This window comes from Macrobrachium nipponense, chromosome 14 (assembly GCF_015104395.2).
Source record: "Macrobrachium nipponense isolate FS-2020 chromosome 14, ASM1510439v2, whole genome shotgun sequence".
NCBI classification, from domain to species: Eukaryota; Metazoa; Arthropoda; class Malacostraca; order Decapoda; family Palaemonidae; genus Macrobrachium; species Macrobrachium nipponense.
In genome coordinates, this window is record NC_087207.1 from 25,330,029 (window position 1) to 25,345,238 (window position 15,210).

Sequence of the window (15,210 nt, forward strand, 5' to 3'; positions counted from 1 at the left end):
CGGGATGCATCCTGCCTCCTTAGGAGTCCATCACTTTTCTTACTATGTGTGCCGTTTCTAGGATCACACTCTTCTGCATGAGTCCTGGAGCTACTTCAGCCTCTAGTTTTTCTAGATTCCTTTTCAGGGATCTTGGGATCGTGCCTAGTGCTCCTATGATTATGGGTACGATTTCCACTGGCATATCCCATATCCTTCTTATTTCTATTTTCAGATCTTGATACTTATCCATTTGTTTTTCCATTATTATTATTATTATTATTATTATTATTATTATTATTATTATTATTATTATTATTATTATTATCTGCTCTCTTCTTGCTTACGTTGCATATTAAAATAGGCGGGGAATTCAGATATATATAAAGGAAGTATAAATCACTTTTTTCTTACGAGATGATCGCGCATATTTATGGTCACAGCTCTGCCTGCAGCAAGCATTTCGCTCCGTGAGAGAGAGAGAGGAGAGAGAGAGAGAGAGAGAGAGAGAGAGAGAGAGAGAGGTGAGGTCAACAAAGAACCCTTTCACTTGAACGGAGGCAAAAACTTAGAAGAAACAGAGAGAGGAAACAGAAAGAAAGAAAAATCGGAGATAACAGCGTGTCTTCTCTTTCCTCCCCCGATGATTGATTGATTTATGTTCACTAGAAATGGCGTCGCAATCGTTTCCCTTCATGAAAATATTATTTTCAACGCTTTATTTTTCCCTTTTGTACTGTAGGTTGTCAGAAACAAAATCGTTTGGTTTATTGAAAACAAAATTGCGCTGTTCGGTGACTGTTTCTATTCTTTCCTTCCACTCCATGACTTGGAATTCTCTCTCTGCTTCCGCTTTCCGACTCATATAACCTGTCTTATTTCAAGAGATGGGTACATTGCTTCCTTCTTTCTTTTCTTATCTTTCTTATCCTTTCTCTAGTATATTTTTAGGCCTAGTTGGAAAATGACTAAGTTAGGTCTGTTAGAATTAAGTCGGCCTTATGCCAGCTAGGGTTCTCGCCCTAAGGTAGCTTGTAAGTATGGTAAGGTATGGCTGCTGTGGACGTCATGACTTAGTCCAACCAACAGAGACTTAGCTCTTATAAAAAATTTAAGTCTATCTTAGTTTAACCAGACCACTGGGCTGATTAACAGCTCTCCTAGGGCTGGCCCGAAGGATTAGATATTTTTACGTGGCTAGGAACCAGCTGGTTACTTAGCAACGGCACCTACAGCTTATTGTGAGATCCGAACCACATAATATCGAGAAATGATGGTAATCTGGGCCCCTTCGTTGCTTTTGGTCAGCTTCTACGTACATTGTATGTTTGTTTACTGTCTTGTATTCACCGATGTCAGGCCAATTTGTAAGAAAGGAAGCTTTTAATGACACAGTGAGTGAATATTTGCATTCCTTTTTTGATCATTAAACTTTGTTGGATTGCTTCTAAGTTTAAGTTACAGATATATGAATTTTTGTCGCTTAACCCCACTGTTATTTCTTTTGTTCTAAAGCAAGGCTTTTTAAATTGAAGGAAACCTACTCCATCAAAGTCTATAGCATCTGATTTCAGGTTTCATTAGGACATACGAGGGTGATTGTGTACACTCATTTTATCTCGAGCCTTTTTTAAAGCAGTGTTTGTTATCAGTAAAATCCCATTTCTCTCAAACACTGATATAATAGATAACCTGTAACACCAATTTCAGAAATGAATAACAAGAAGGACGTGTTTTTAACCCTCTCGCGAGAATCGTCCATCTCATTCCTGCCTTCTACAGGAGAACCTCGTTCATGTTCCTCCTCTCCTCCATTTCAGGTCACGCCCAAGAACTTCGGGAGGTGGTGATGACGAGATCCTACTCACGGACCCGGAAGGAAGGCAAAGGAGTCCTCTCTAGCCTTCCCGAGGGACCCCCTGCCTTCCTCTGGACGGTCCTGCTCCTCCTGACATGGCCGTCCTTCGTCGCAACGACTTCCCCCAGCGGCAGCCTGACGGTGATATACGAACCGGAAGGGAGCGATCGCTTGCAGACCCTCTTCTCCTTGTCCTGTCCCCCAGAGGCAGAGCTGCAGCCTTGCAAGTGTCAGCTCCGCGGTCCAGAGATTCACGTCAAGTAAGTTCCCCTTCCGGAGTGAAGGCCGGAGCCACGGCGCAATGTAGTAGGCATTTCTCAAGGAGGTTCTTTGCGGCTTCCTTCAGGCTCCTGTAGTAGATTCACATCAACCGTACATCTGATGTCTAGGCCAGTCCCTTACGACGCTCCTGACTGGCTGTTGATAACCAATCACAGGGCTGGAAACTCTCAGTCTCTCTCAAGAGAGTTCACACAGGCAGGATGTTTGTTCCACCTCCCCTGAGGGATGCTTTTGAAAAACGTATCCCTCTGGAGGAGTGGAACATACACCCTGCCTATGTGAACTCTCGAGAGAGATTGAGAGTTTCCAGTCCTGTGATTGGCTTATCAACAGCCAATCGTAAGGGACTGGCCTAGACATCAGATACACGGTTGATGTGACTACGATAGCTGCAACCTCATCCATTCCTTTTATTGTATCTCCTCTGTTCATACTCTCTTTCTTCCATCTTACTTTCCACCCTCAACTAACAATTGTTACTCCGTAGAAGAGTATTGCCGTCAGTGCACCTCATGCGGTGCAATGTAGGCATGACTTGAGGTTCTTTGGAGCGTGCCTTCGGCCCCTAACTGCAACCCCTTTCGTTCCTTTTACTGTACCTCCTTTCATATTTTCTTTCTTCCATCTTACTTTCCACTCTCTCCTAACAGTTAGTTCGTAGTGCAACTGCTTTGAGGTTTTCCTCCTATTACACCTTTCAAACTTTACTTTCGATTTCCGTTTCAGCGCTGAATGACCTCATAGGTCCCAGTGCTGGGTCTTTAGCATAGATTTTATATTCAATTCAGTTTAGTTCAATTCAGGCCCAACAATTGATTCATGGTGCAGCTGCCAGGTTCTCCTGCTGAGTTTGTAAAACCTGTTTATTCTCAATTTCCTTTTACTGTGCCTCAGATCCTAGCATTTGGCCTTTGGCCTAAATTCTATACTCCATTCCACTTCGTAGCCCAGGGCCGATGAAGGTAAGGTAAAGGAAGGTTCCTGCAAGGCCTAGAGACATTGGGTTCCTAGTTCCTAAACGCTCACTCTACAATCACAGTTGCGGGCACACTCCATATACTGTTTTTCTATAATAGCGTTTCTCTTTCGTTATCCATCCATTTTTTCAAGTGACTCTCACTTCCCTGGTCATTTATGGTTTCTTTTTCAAAGTTTTTTTTAACCGTCTTTAGCTTAAACCTTTTTAGGACTTCTAATTTGAGTATTCGTTTGAACGGATAACAGCAAATTAGAAACCGTTCTTCCTCTTTAAGGAAGAGAGGTCGTCAGTCAAGAAAGGAAGAGTACGATTGAAAAGCAGGGAGAGAATTCGCAGTGAAATGCTGTACTGGTGTCTTGTGCTCTGGTGATGTTCAGCATCCTACCAGAAACGACATAAACAACAATGATAACATTGGGCAAGTGAATCCACAGTTTTATGCTTGTTTTTTTTTTTTTTTTTTTTTTTTTTTTTTTTTTTTTTTTTTTTTTTTTTTTTGTTTTTTTTTTTTTTTTTTTTTTTTTTTTTTTTTTTTTTTTTTTTTTGACAATGAGAACCGTGCAGGTCATTGAAAGCTTTCTGCTGTGCATATTTAAAAAAATCAAACAAGCATACGTACTACTGTGGATTTACTTTCCCATTTTATTGACTCATGGGATTATGAGTTTTCTTTAACTAAATAAATGATAACACTAGCAGTAAAAGACGGTAAAATGATAACACTAGAACAGTATCAATATGATACTGTTAGTAACAGTAGTCATGACTCAGTAAAATACTTTGTGATTGAACAAGGTTACAAGCACATTCTAGCTGAACATATTTTGATTCATTTTTAATTTTAATGGCTCCTGTGATTTTAATTTTTTTTTATTTCTCGTGCTGATGTTGTTGACTAAGCTACCCTGATTGAAAATGGTAGGTCATGTAAGTCAATGCTTTCACCTGGATCATTCAAAATTATGTAGATATCTTCGTTAGGTATCAAATGAATATCTTCATCCGCCACTTCAACACGAATCTGTTTCCAGATGTGAGAACAGTGTCCTGGACAAAGTGATGAGGGCCCTGGAGACGCTCATGAAGAGGGTCCTAGTCATTGAGGAACTTCATCTCGTGGGAAACCGCATCCACGTCCTTCCAGCTCGAGTTTTTGGATCTCTGCAGGTGGGTAGGAGACCTCTGGGGTGGGACCAAGTCTCTAGAATTTACTAACTTATAAAGAATCATGTGAAATGTCAGTACCGTTTTCTCCTGGAAGTGGATTTATCTTCAGGTGCCATCTTGGATGTTTAGTATTCTCTGTTCACAATGATGGGTTTTCGGTGATGTGATTACCCTCAGCTTTTTGCAGATATTGTACACTTGGTCATTTTTCTGTATGTGCCTCTTCATTTCACCATTTACATTGTCTATTTTCTTATTGTTCTGTTGTTTGGGTGTGATGAGGAAACTTGTTGCAAAAATCACACGTCAGCACTTTTGTTTTCATGAAGTGTAATGTTAAACATTTTCTATCTGTTGTGCAAGCAAATTCAGTATCTTAAGTAACTGGCTTTTTGTCTCAGGTAAAAATATTCTTGTTTCATTCCAGGTGAACAAACTGTTTCTGATCAACAATGAACTGGTGGGCATCAATCGCAATGCCTTTGCCGGACTTGAGTCGTCCCTCCAACACATCTACATCACAGACCCTGAGCTCTTCAATATGCCTTTTGATGCTCTTGATAATTTGTCCAATCTGAGAACTTGCGTGCTGGAGAACACAGATATCACTGAAATACCACGGCTCTATTCTCTGTCAAAGCTAGAGTTCCTGAAAATTGATGGCTCGCGGGTCGCGAACATCCCATCCGCAGCTTTCAGGTTTATGCCCAACATGAAAAAAGTTCACATCGCAAACAGTCGGTTGAAAGAGATTCATGGCAATGCCCTGGAAGGCCTGGTTTACTTGAAGGAAGTGAACTTCTCCAACAATGTCATTGATTGGATTCATCCGAGAGCATTTAGAACTCTGACTACACTGGAGCAGCTGACACTGTCTGGAAATAACCTTGTTGATGTTACCATGGCAGTCCTGGCTGCCAGGGACCTCAGAGAACTCCGGATTCTCGACCTCAGCTACAACAAAATTACAGAGCTTGCAAAGGGTACGTTCGTCGATATGCCAACTGTGCAAGTGATTAACCTCAGCTACAACCAGATTTCGAGAATAGAGCATGGGGCGTTCTTCAGACTCTCAACATTGAACAAACTGGACCTTAGAGGTAATAAGCTCAATGAATTTCATGCAGACATCTTCACAGAATCCCCCACGATGGAGCATCTCAACGTAGCGCAAAACAACCTGACCTTCTTGGCAGAGATGATCTACATTGCGCGCGCACTTCCGAACTTACGGAGCCTGGACGTCAGTAGAAATCGGCTGACATCAGCAAGTTTTGAGAACTTTGGAGGTCATAGAAAGCTAGAGGCTTTAAAGCTGAATCATAACAAAGTGGGGAAGATGAATAAGGGAATGTTTAAAGATCTGCCTAATCTGAGGGAACTATACATGAGTCACAATTCCATCAAAAATTCTTATGAAGGTCAGGTCTGGAATCTTCCCAAACTGAGAGTTCTCGACATCTCTCACAATGATTTAGAAATAGTTGACGTCCTTCTCCTCGAGGGAATCTCACAGCTCAGTACCCTTGACATAAGCTTCAACATGATTGCTAACATTGGTGAAAACGCTTTCACGGGTCTCACTTACTTGGAAAATCTTAACATATCATTCAACAGTATAACAAAGATACCTAAGAATGCTTTCTCTGATCTTGGAGAGCTCTTTGAATTAGAACTAAGTTTCAATGAACTGATGTCATTAGAAAGTGGGATGTTCAAAGGTTTAACCTCCCTGCAGTATTTACACATAACACACAACCAAATAGTGACCATTGAAGAGGACGTGTTTTTAGACACACCAAACCTGAAGTTCCTTGAGCTGTCTTCAAATTTTGTACAAAATATTCCCAAAGAAGCATTGACGAAGCTCACTTCACTAGTTATTCTCAAACTCGGCCAGAACGTCATAAATAAAATTCCAGAGGGACATTTGTCTGGGTTAAGGATTGTGGAGCATTTGGACCTTTCTAAAAATCACATTCAAACACTGAGTGAAACTGCCTTTCGAGACATGAGTGTGCTTAGGGATCTAGATTTGAGTGCTAACTTCATCCAGTCACTGCATCCTGACATGTTTTCCAACACGAAACTCCTCGAGAAGTTAAATATTAGTCATAATTACATCTCGCATCTGGGTGAGAGTACTTTTACCAATTCCAAACGTCTGAGAATCCTGGATATTACTAACAATTCTCTAACTGAACTAGGTGAGGAAGTACGTGGCCTCCTAGCCCTGCAGGGCCTATTCATGAGCCACAACTACATAAGCAGTTTGCAAAACACTACATTTCAGGATCTTCCCAACTTGAGCGTCTTGAAATTCGATAACAATGGCTTGCAGACCTTTGAGCCTGGAACATTTTCTGACATGTCCTCCCTTGTATCTCTTGACCTGAGGAACAACAATTTGGTTGAACTGAATCCTGATTCAATCAAGTCGCTGCGTGCGCTCAAGGAACTTCAGATCAGTAAGAACCAGATATCCGTTGTGAAGGACTTTGCCTTTTCCGACCTCTCTTCTCTGCGAAGTTTAGAACTGCAAGATAACGTCATCACTGACATAGGAGATCACGCCTTCCTGAACATGCCTTCTCTGAACTTCTTGAACCTGAGCCGTAATGGTTTGCAGGAGGTTCCATCAGATGCTTTAGCCAGGCTGCCATCTTTAGATGTCCTAGATATGAGTGGGAATTATCTCCTCCACATAAGAGATGACAGTTTTCGCTGGCTTGAATGGTTGACTGTCTTGATGGTAAGAATATAACCTCTCATTTGTATCAGTATTTCAGGGGTTAATTTCCAGCTAGTATACTGGCAGTGTTATAAACTATTATTAGCTATTCTAGACCAAATGAAATGAAAGAAAATAGTTTAGGTTTTATAACTTTCTTTTTAGGTTATTGGTAATTTGTGATAATACAATAGTAGATTCACATCAACCGTGCATCTGATGTCTAGGCCAGTCCCTTACGACTCCCCTGATTGACTGTTGATAAGACAATCACAGGGCTGGAAACTCTCAGTCTCTCTCGAGAGTTCACATAGGCAGGATGTATGTTCCATTTCTCCTGAGGGATACTTACGAAAGACGTATCCCTCAGGAGGTGGAACATACATCCTGCCTATGTGAACTCTCGAGAGAGACTGAATTTCCAGCCCTGAGATTGGCTCATCAACAGCCAGTCAGGAGCGTCGTAAAGGACTGGGCTAGACATCAGATGCACAGGGGATGTGAATCTACTATAGTACCTACGATAATTAAAACTTATTTCACAAACTATAGTCCTTTTATAATACGTCATTGATGTTCTTTCCTTAAAAGCTACACGACAATGACCTATGCGGCTGTCAGATGGAGCATTTGCTAAGCAGAAGGCCTTGAGAGTCCTCACCCTCAACAACAATCAGCTGAGACGCCTCCACCTGAAGGCTCTAGGAAACACCATCACTGGCCTCTCGCTCCTTGATATGAGTGGTAAGCCTTAGCAGCCTCAACCTTTTGGTTTTCCACGCATGTTAGGACCCGTTGCCGCTTGCTTGTGGGTTCCAGTAACTTGGTATCGTATGAGTTAGGGTGCCAATCCCACTCTCAGGCATGTTACTGGAATGAGTGAGTGAACGCACATGAGACAGTTAAGTCAGTGACAAGTGCCAGTATTAATATAGTTCATAATGATAACATTAAAGTGGCAGAGTATGCAAAAGACTGTGACCATTATGAGCTTATGTTGTAGAGACGCCTAGAATAAGATAGTTGAGATATGTGATTACAGCATTCCAAGAATCCAAGAGATGATAATGCGTTTCTTCATCTTCTACGTGTATGATCACTGTCTTCATTATTTACTTTATTTTCAAGCTAGCTTGTATTCTAGTCACTGAATTGTCCTCTTAAACTTCCACAGAACGAAATGATCAAGTGGGAAAAGAAAAAATGAAGAAAGACAGTGGCAGGAGTAAATGAGTAAATATTTATCAGAAGAGATTGCAGTACAATAAATAGATCTAAACTTGCCTGGTAAAAGAGATATCAATAAGCTTGTATACAATGGTAATGTAGTTCATTCTAGAGTTTATGTTTATGAAATATCTGTTATGAAGGATATTGAACTGAGGTGACAAGTTTCTTGGGCAGGTATGATGTATGGCTAACAAACACTATTCTTCCTTTGTAAGGACTCTTCGCCTGAGCATTCTTTGCAGCTCTATTTTTCTCTTGAATTGCTGAGAAAATTTACAGTGATATCAAAACTTCGTACTTTTCAGAGATGTATAAAGATAGACAATATATTGAAATTCAGGAGAGAATTTGCTTTCCTACTGAAGCAAATCTACTTAATCTCCGTAGAGTGGTGAGTTAGTGGAAACCTTTTCCTAGTAGCGAGTACTTAGATCTGAATACCAGCCAAGGAAGAACTTCATTTATTTTCCATTTTGGATTCAAGTATTTCAGCAGAAGCATATCCAAAAAGGATGAGGAAATCGAGATGTTACAAGGTTACTTTCGCTATGAGAATACGTAGTTCTGGTGAATCAAACCAGTAGATTCTCTGTACTTTACTATTAATTTCATGTTTATCCTTTTTCAATCCCCAGGAAATCCATTCAAATGCGACTGCGAGTTAGTGTGGCTCAAGGAATACCTCAATGAAGACCCTGACGACTACAGAATTCCAAGGACGGCCATCTTAGGGGAATCCCTGAAGGGCATCCCTGTTTGCGCCTCACCTTCCGAGTACGAAGGATTACCCATCACAGAGGTGTGCATCACCAAGCCTATTTGTTGTGAAGATTTAACTTTAGAAGCAGAGAAACTAAATTGAATGTATTTTCCCCCAGGTCCATCACGGTTACATATGCTGATTTGTCCGTATTACCAATAGGCTATGACATTTTGAGTCTTGGAGTTCAAAGTGATCCCTAAAAATGGATCTCAGTGGCAATTACTAGTGATTTATTCATGTTGTGTAATCTGCCAGATTCGTTTTTAGAATTCATTTGGTAACCGTGGAAGGCAAGATGCTATTTTGGCCAGTCAGATGTTGAATTTGGCAATGAAAAGTTGTGTGTAGAGCAGCAAAGGTGAAGAAAATTCTTGAGATGGGTCGTTTGACATGTTTTCATCATAAATTCATTTTGGTAAAGTTACAGTCTCACATTTGCAGGTGCCAGTGGAAGCATTTATATGTAGCAGTCGACTCATTAACGATGACAGAGAGAACTGTGTCCCCAGGTTCCTGGATCCTCTGCTCTTCACTGCTGGACATCCAGGTAGTACAGTATGGTGGAGTTACTGTTCAGTGAGCTTGAATGTCAATGTCATTACAGTGCTTTAGTTAAGTATCTGCTTCTTCAACTATGTATACAAAATGTGAAACTCTAATGTTTAACTAGTGTTTTGGGATGAGTGTCTCTTAGTGGTTCTACTAGGTGATATCTCTTCAGGGGTGTATGAGTCTTTAGGAACAAAATAGTAGGTTTTAGTTTTAGTGTATATTCTTTTCTTTAGGAGAATGCCGTTAATCTGAGGTTCCAAGTTTTCAAACACATCAAAATACTTAGTAAAAACACAAAAGTTTGCTAGAATAAGATTCTACATACATAACATTGTTAAACAACATAAGCAAAGTTGCAATGTCCAAATTCTGTTTTGTAGGAGGAGGAGCCTTGGACACAGGAGCAGTGAATACTCTTCTGCACCTCACCAACCTTTCAGATACGATTCCTCAAGGTGCCACGGGACCTTCGTACCTCGATGTTGACAACCCAATTCATGTCCATAACCTCCACGACATCGACCATCTACAGAAGCCTACTAAAGTCACCACATCTGAAAAGCCACCTGCTACGGCTGGAGCAGAGCAAAATGTTGAAGCAGTGAAATTACCGTCTAATGATCAAGTATGATTCTCCTGTAACTTTTTCGCTTTTCAAATGACTGTCATATTCACTGGTACTTATTGATTTTAGGTATGTTTGAGAGAGATATTGTCATTAGGATATGGTTTTTACATTGCAAAATATGTTAAGACTTGTAGATTAACATCCACTGAGGAAGGTAATTATTTATTATTAGATGCCATTGTAAGTTTGGCCATTATTGATAATGTGCCTGTTTTTTCTCTCAAATATTTTAAATAGTTGTAATAATGTGTACATATGAAATTAAATTTAATATCCAGCTTGAAAAAAAGACTAGCATAAAACAAATCAAGTAAATATCTGTGTTTCGGGCAATTAATGGTACTTCTTTCAAAAGTAAACAGAATAATGAAAAATAAATTTCTTTTAACAGGACCCACAGCAACTTTTATCATCATCCAGTATTCATACAGTGACTGGTGACACGCCAACTATTTATGCAGGATCGAGTGGGACGAACCATGTGGATGATGTCAAGACACAGGATTCCAGTGGTGGTGGCCTCTTTAGTGGAATTAAACTGCCCACTCTTCCCAACATCCTGGAATCCCTGAGCAACCTAAATCTTCCTCACATAGGTCTTAATGTCAACTGGGCTAATTTGCCAACGATAGGTCGCCAAGAATCTGGTTACATAGCTGACTATGACTCAGCATCAGGCCCTGCTCCCCCGCCTGAAATTGCTTCACTGCCCTTCAATAAACCCATGAAAGGACCTGATGGTAACAAACCTATTTGGATTGATGGCCCAGTCAGCCCTCACCCTCTGTTCCCTGCTCCACCCCCTCCACCTTCCAGACAAGACTTGCCTCCACCATCACTGAATAGAGGACCTTCTGCCATTCCCAGTTCTGATCATATTGTTGGTCTTGTTGCCCCTGCCATAGAAAATACCAATATTCCTGTAATAGAAACTGCTGCTTCTCCAGATTTCTCAAGCGGAAATGAAGACGATTCAAACTCTGGTATTCCTGGAAATATATTTCATGTAGGAAGACCCACAAATGTATGGAGAACAAAGCCAAGTCCAGGGCAGACAGAGTCATCAAGGCCAGGTGAGCAACCAAATCAGAATCAAAGGGGGAAACCGAGCCAACCAACAAAGACAGTTTTCCAAACAGCTACACATACTGGACCAGGACCAAACTCTGGTACTCCCTTTTTACCAGGACTTCCTTCTCATCAACAAAGACCGCCACAACTAGCGCAGCCAATTGTTATAAATCATGGCAACCCCCAGATTACACGTGATCCATCTCAGTCAATCCATCCACCTCTGACAACTTCAAATATTGCAAAACCTCCATCTCCAGTTGATGTATCCTCAGGTGCTCGAGGTACTGTGTGGGATGGGCCACAATGGTCCCACCCAGAGGTTATTAATCCCCATTCAGGTGTTTCTCTTTACCAGCCAGGTGAACCCTTTCAGCCATATCAGCCTGAGGATCCCAATCATCCAATAACAGTGGTAGAAGCACCGGATGTTTCAGTGTTACATCATGGAACACCAACTGTCCCACCTGCTTTTATTGTAACCAAGTCTACAACTTTTTCTATATCAAGCCTCACCCCCAAGCCTCCCACAGATATGGCTCCTTCAGAGAGCCAGGTTTTAGATGGAAATCTTTCTTCTGGTACGCAGAAGGAGACACAGCTGGACAGGGCAACTTCATTGTATCCAGGCTTACCCGAGAGTGACGAAATTTCTACCGTTTTAACACCTGGCTTAGAAAGTACTGTTATTGACTTTTCTGCAAGTACTGTCACACCCACTGTTATACCAGCGGTATTTAGAGATCAAGGCAATCTAAATAATACCACAGAGCTCCCACTTGAGATTCAGGCAAATGCATCAACAACCCATAGTGTTTTAAATACTGCAAATTCATCGCCTACCCTTGGGGAACTTCTTGATTTGCTATATGCTGCTGAAGAAGGAGTACAAGAAGAACGAAACAGTGAAAATATCAATCTGCCTGATGTTAACAATCTACCACTGACCACAACTCCTGAACCATTCATATTTGCCTCCACACCAGATACAAATTCCAGCTTAGCTAAAACCCAAGAATCACCTGTTTTCATTTTGTCAACAACAGAAGAGCTTCCCCCATTAGCTTCCTCATCTACATCTCCATCAACAACAACAACAGCAACAGACTTTTTCTTCTCTACTGAATCAACACCAACCAACAACACAGATGAATACAGTAATCTGGAACCAGTTTCTGACAGCCCTCCTCTACCAGCCTTAAACACATATCCTCCCCAGCCAGCGTCTAACACCTATCCTCCTCAGCCAGCATCTGACACCTATCCTCCTCAAGCAGCATCTGACACCTTATCCCCCACAACCAGCATCAGACAGCTATCCTCCTCAGCCAGCATCTGACACTTATCCTCCTCAACCACTACCTGAAACCTATCCTTCTCAGCCAGGATCTGACACCTATCCTCCTCAACCAGCCTCTGACACCTACCCTCAACCAGGTTTCGAAAACTACCCTCCTCAAACAGTCCCTGAAACGTATCCCCCTCTCCTAGGAGATGGAGTAACTGTTCTGAAAGATTTGCCCCCCGATGTTTCCCTTCAGTCTTCCAGTGACAACTTTCCAACAGATGATGCGACCCCACCAAACCAGCAGCAAGACTATTATGGCCCATATGCTGATGATAATGATAGTTATCAGTCGCCATTCGACCGCCCTCACGAAGATAGCGATTGGCCCTCCAATTCGGAAAGAACCATCTCAGATTCCAGCACACCAACGAGGTATCGACCAGGATTTATCGTTCCAGTGGACAAGTCTGGTGATCCTCTTCCAGGAGCTCGTACACGGCCAAACAACACGTACATCAGCCCGAGCAAGAGCATCGGCCGAGGGGGCATACCAACCATCGAGCGCGTCGAGATTCACAACAACCAGCAAGAGACCACCACCGGTGAAAAGGAGGTAACTGAACAAACGGAGGAGCTACCCCGAGACAGCGGGGCTAGTCTCAGCGGCTTCACCCATGAAGAGGTAATTCCCAACACGGAATTTGACGCGAACAATGGCAATGCAATCGACTGGTACTACAGTAATTACTTCAGAGAATATGACCCTTACGCCCAGTTCCCCGTAGGCGGAAATAAACCTAAAAGCAGTGCTGGAATCTCCTGCGCATCTTGTATTGTTTATATCGCGTCTCTCATTGGCATATGGCTTACGTGCGCCTTGTCCAGATAAGTCACAAACCCTCTTACACAGAATAAGATGTTTTATAAACGTCTTCGTGTTATATATTAACTCTAGAACTGTCGTATGTATCATGAACATTAGGAGGGTTTTGAGATTTTAATATATGTTGTACATACTAAAGTCAAGTGAAATTATAAAGAAATATGTAATGTGTGATAAACATTTAACCGCGAGAGTAGCAAGATGAACTGTAAAACATATTTTTTATTAACATAATCTTCCACCAAACGAGTTTGGAAGTGGACACATCAAATTACCTGGAAATTTCCTCTGATTTATTTAATGCCTTCTCTAATCACCACTTTTGGCTCTGTTGATCGAAGTGATGCTTTAGCCATTCAAATTTCTCTTCATAGTTGCACACATAGACCACGAGGTCTGAATTCAAGACTTGTGAGCCGTTCCAGAGGCAAATCCCGTCTAGTACTATTACTATAACTGCATCTGCCTTACTATATTTAAGTTTAGCCGATTTGTGTACATAATGTGGCTGTGCAAGACTATGCACAGGTCAAATCAAGACTCAAGTATATAGGCTAAAGTATATAGTGTCTGCCTTTTCAGATTATGATAGTAATACGAAAACACTCAAATGGCAAGTAACTTTGATTGGCATTTTCCTTTGCGTCGTGTCAGTTGGTAGGTACGAATCCAGAGGTCCATCCAAGACCTTTAATACCCCCTAACACTTCATGGACACCTGTGTGCAAGGGACTTATAGCTGGCTGAAGATCGGATTATGATCTAAACCCACCAACTTTCCCTTCACCTTTGTGTGTATGTTTGTATGAGTGCATGAGATTCAGAAACATGCACGAGCTCACAAAATGCACGTACACACACATACGTATATGCATATACTGTATATGTATGTATGTATGTATACTGTTTATTCCCCTTTGGAAGAAGGGTGCCAGAAGATTATACAACCTTCTAGCTTCTAAGATCTTTAGTCATTAAGTTGCTAACCACCCATGATCCCATCCATTTTTTCTTCACTCAGCAGATTCTGATACCCAGTTACCACAGACCATATACCTACCTTTTATAGCGACTTGATTAAGAGAGAGAGAGAGAAAAACTGCTTTTGCTTTCCTTATTGAGACGAGATGATGGGTCTAGTGCTCCTTCTTGTAAACTGAGTATGCATTTGCCTCTTTGATACGCCAGGCCAGGGTAACAGAAATAAAAATGACTGGTGTTCCAGTATTTTTTTTGTTAAATCCAATCAGTCATTCTTATGATATATATATTTCTTTAGCTTTGAATGGGAAGTACTGTCGTGAAAAATTAACCATTTTAAAAACCTTACGCAATCAGGAAGCTGAGGAGGAATTGGGTGTGTCCATTTCTAATGTAATTTTACTTCACACTGTGATAGAATTTATATAATAAAATCTTATATTAGTTTTTTGTTTGTTTACATCCTGATCATTATTACATTAGGGGGTTCATTAGGAATAGCAGTCGCTACATTAACTAATACTTAAATGTGAGAAAACAATAAAGATTTTCAAATTTGTACGCTTCACACTTGCTTTGTGGAGTTTCGTTTATCATAAGGCCTAAAGAAGTACTGATATAAATTGGCCAGTCTGGGGTTGGCGAACATTGTGTTAGATCTATGAGTATAAAGAGGATACGAAGAGTATCTCCATTTTATAAAGGTGAGTAAAATAAAGGGAGCTGTCTACTCAAAAATTGGTCAAATGAACGTCATATCAAAGGATTTTTCTCTTCGAACTGGTCACATTGGTATGTCCTATGGATCTTGTGATGCG

General features: G+C 41.1%; 1 protein-coding gene across 1 annotated transcript in view; it reads left to right on the forward strand.

The window, feature by feature from the left end:
- Positions 1 to 14,836, forward strand: part of LOC135226408 (uncharacterized) — a 70,064-nt gene extending 55,228 nt beyond the window's left edge. The window contains 10 exon segments of the mRNA XM_064265928.1: positions 1,800 to 2,097; positions 4,130 to 4,265; positions 4,693 to 7,017; positions 7,588 to 7,606; positions 7,609 to 7,740; positions 8,862 to 9,025; positions 9,431 to 9,536; positions 9,922 to 10,166; positions 10,561 to 12,486; positions 12,488 to 14,836. Coding sequence (XP_064121998.1) covers positions 1,829 to 2,097; positions 4,130 to 4,265; positions 4,693 to 7,017; positions 7,588 to 7,606; positions 7,609 to 7,740; positions 8,862 to 9,025; positions 9,431 to 9,536; positions 9,922 to 10,166; positions 10,561 to 12,486; positions 12,488 to 13,417 — 6,252 coding nt within the window. The 5' untranslated portion in view covers positions 1,800 to 1,828 and the 3' untranslated portion in view covers positions 13,418 to 14,836.
- The last annotated feature ends 374 nt before the right edge of the window (positions 14,837 to 15,210 follow it).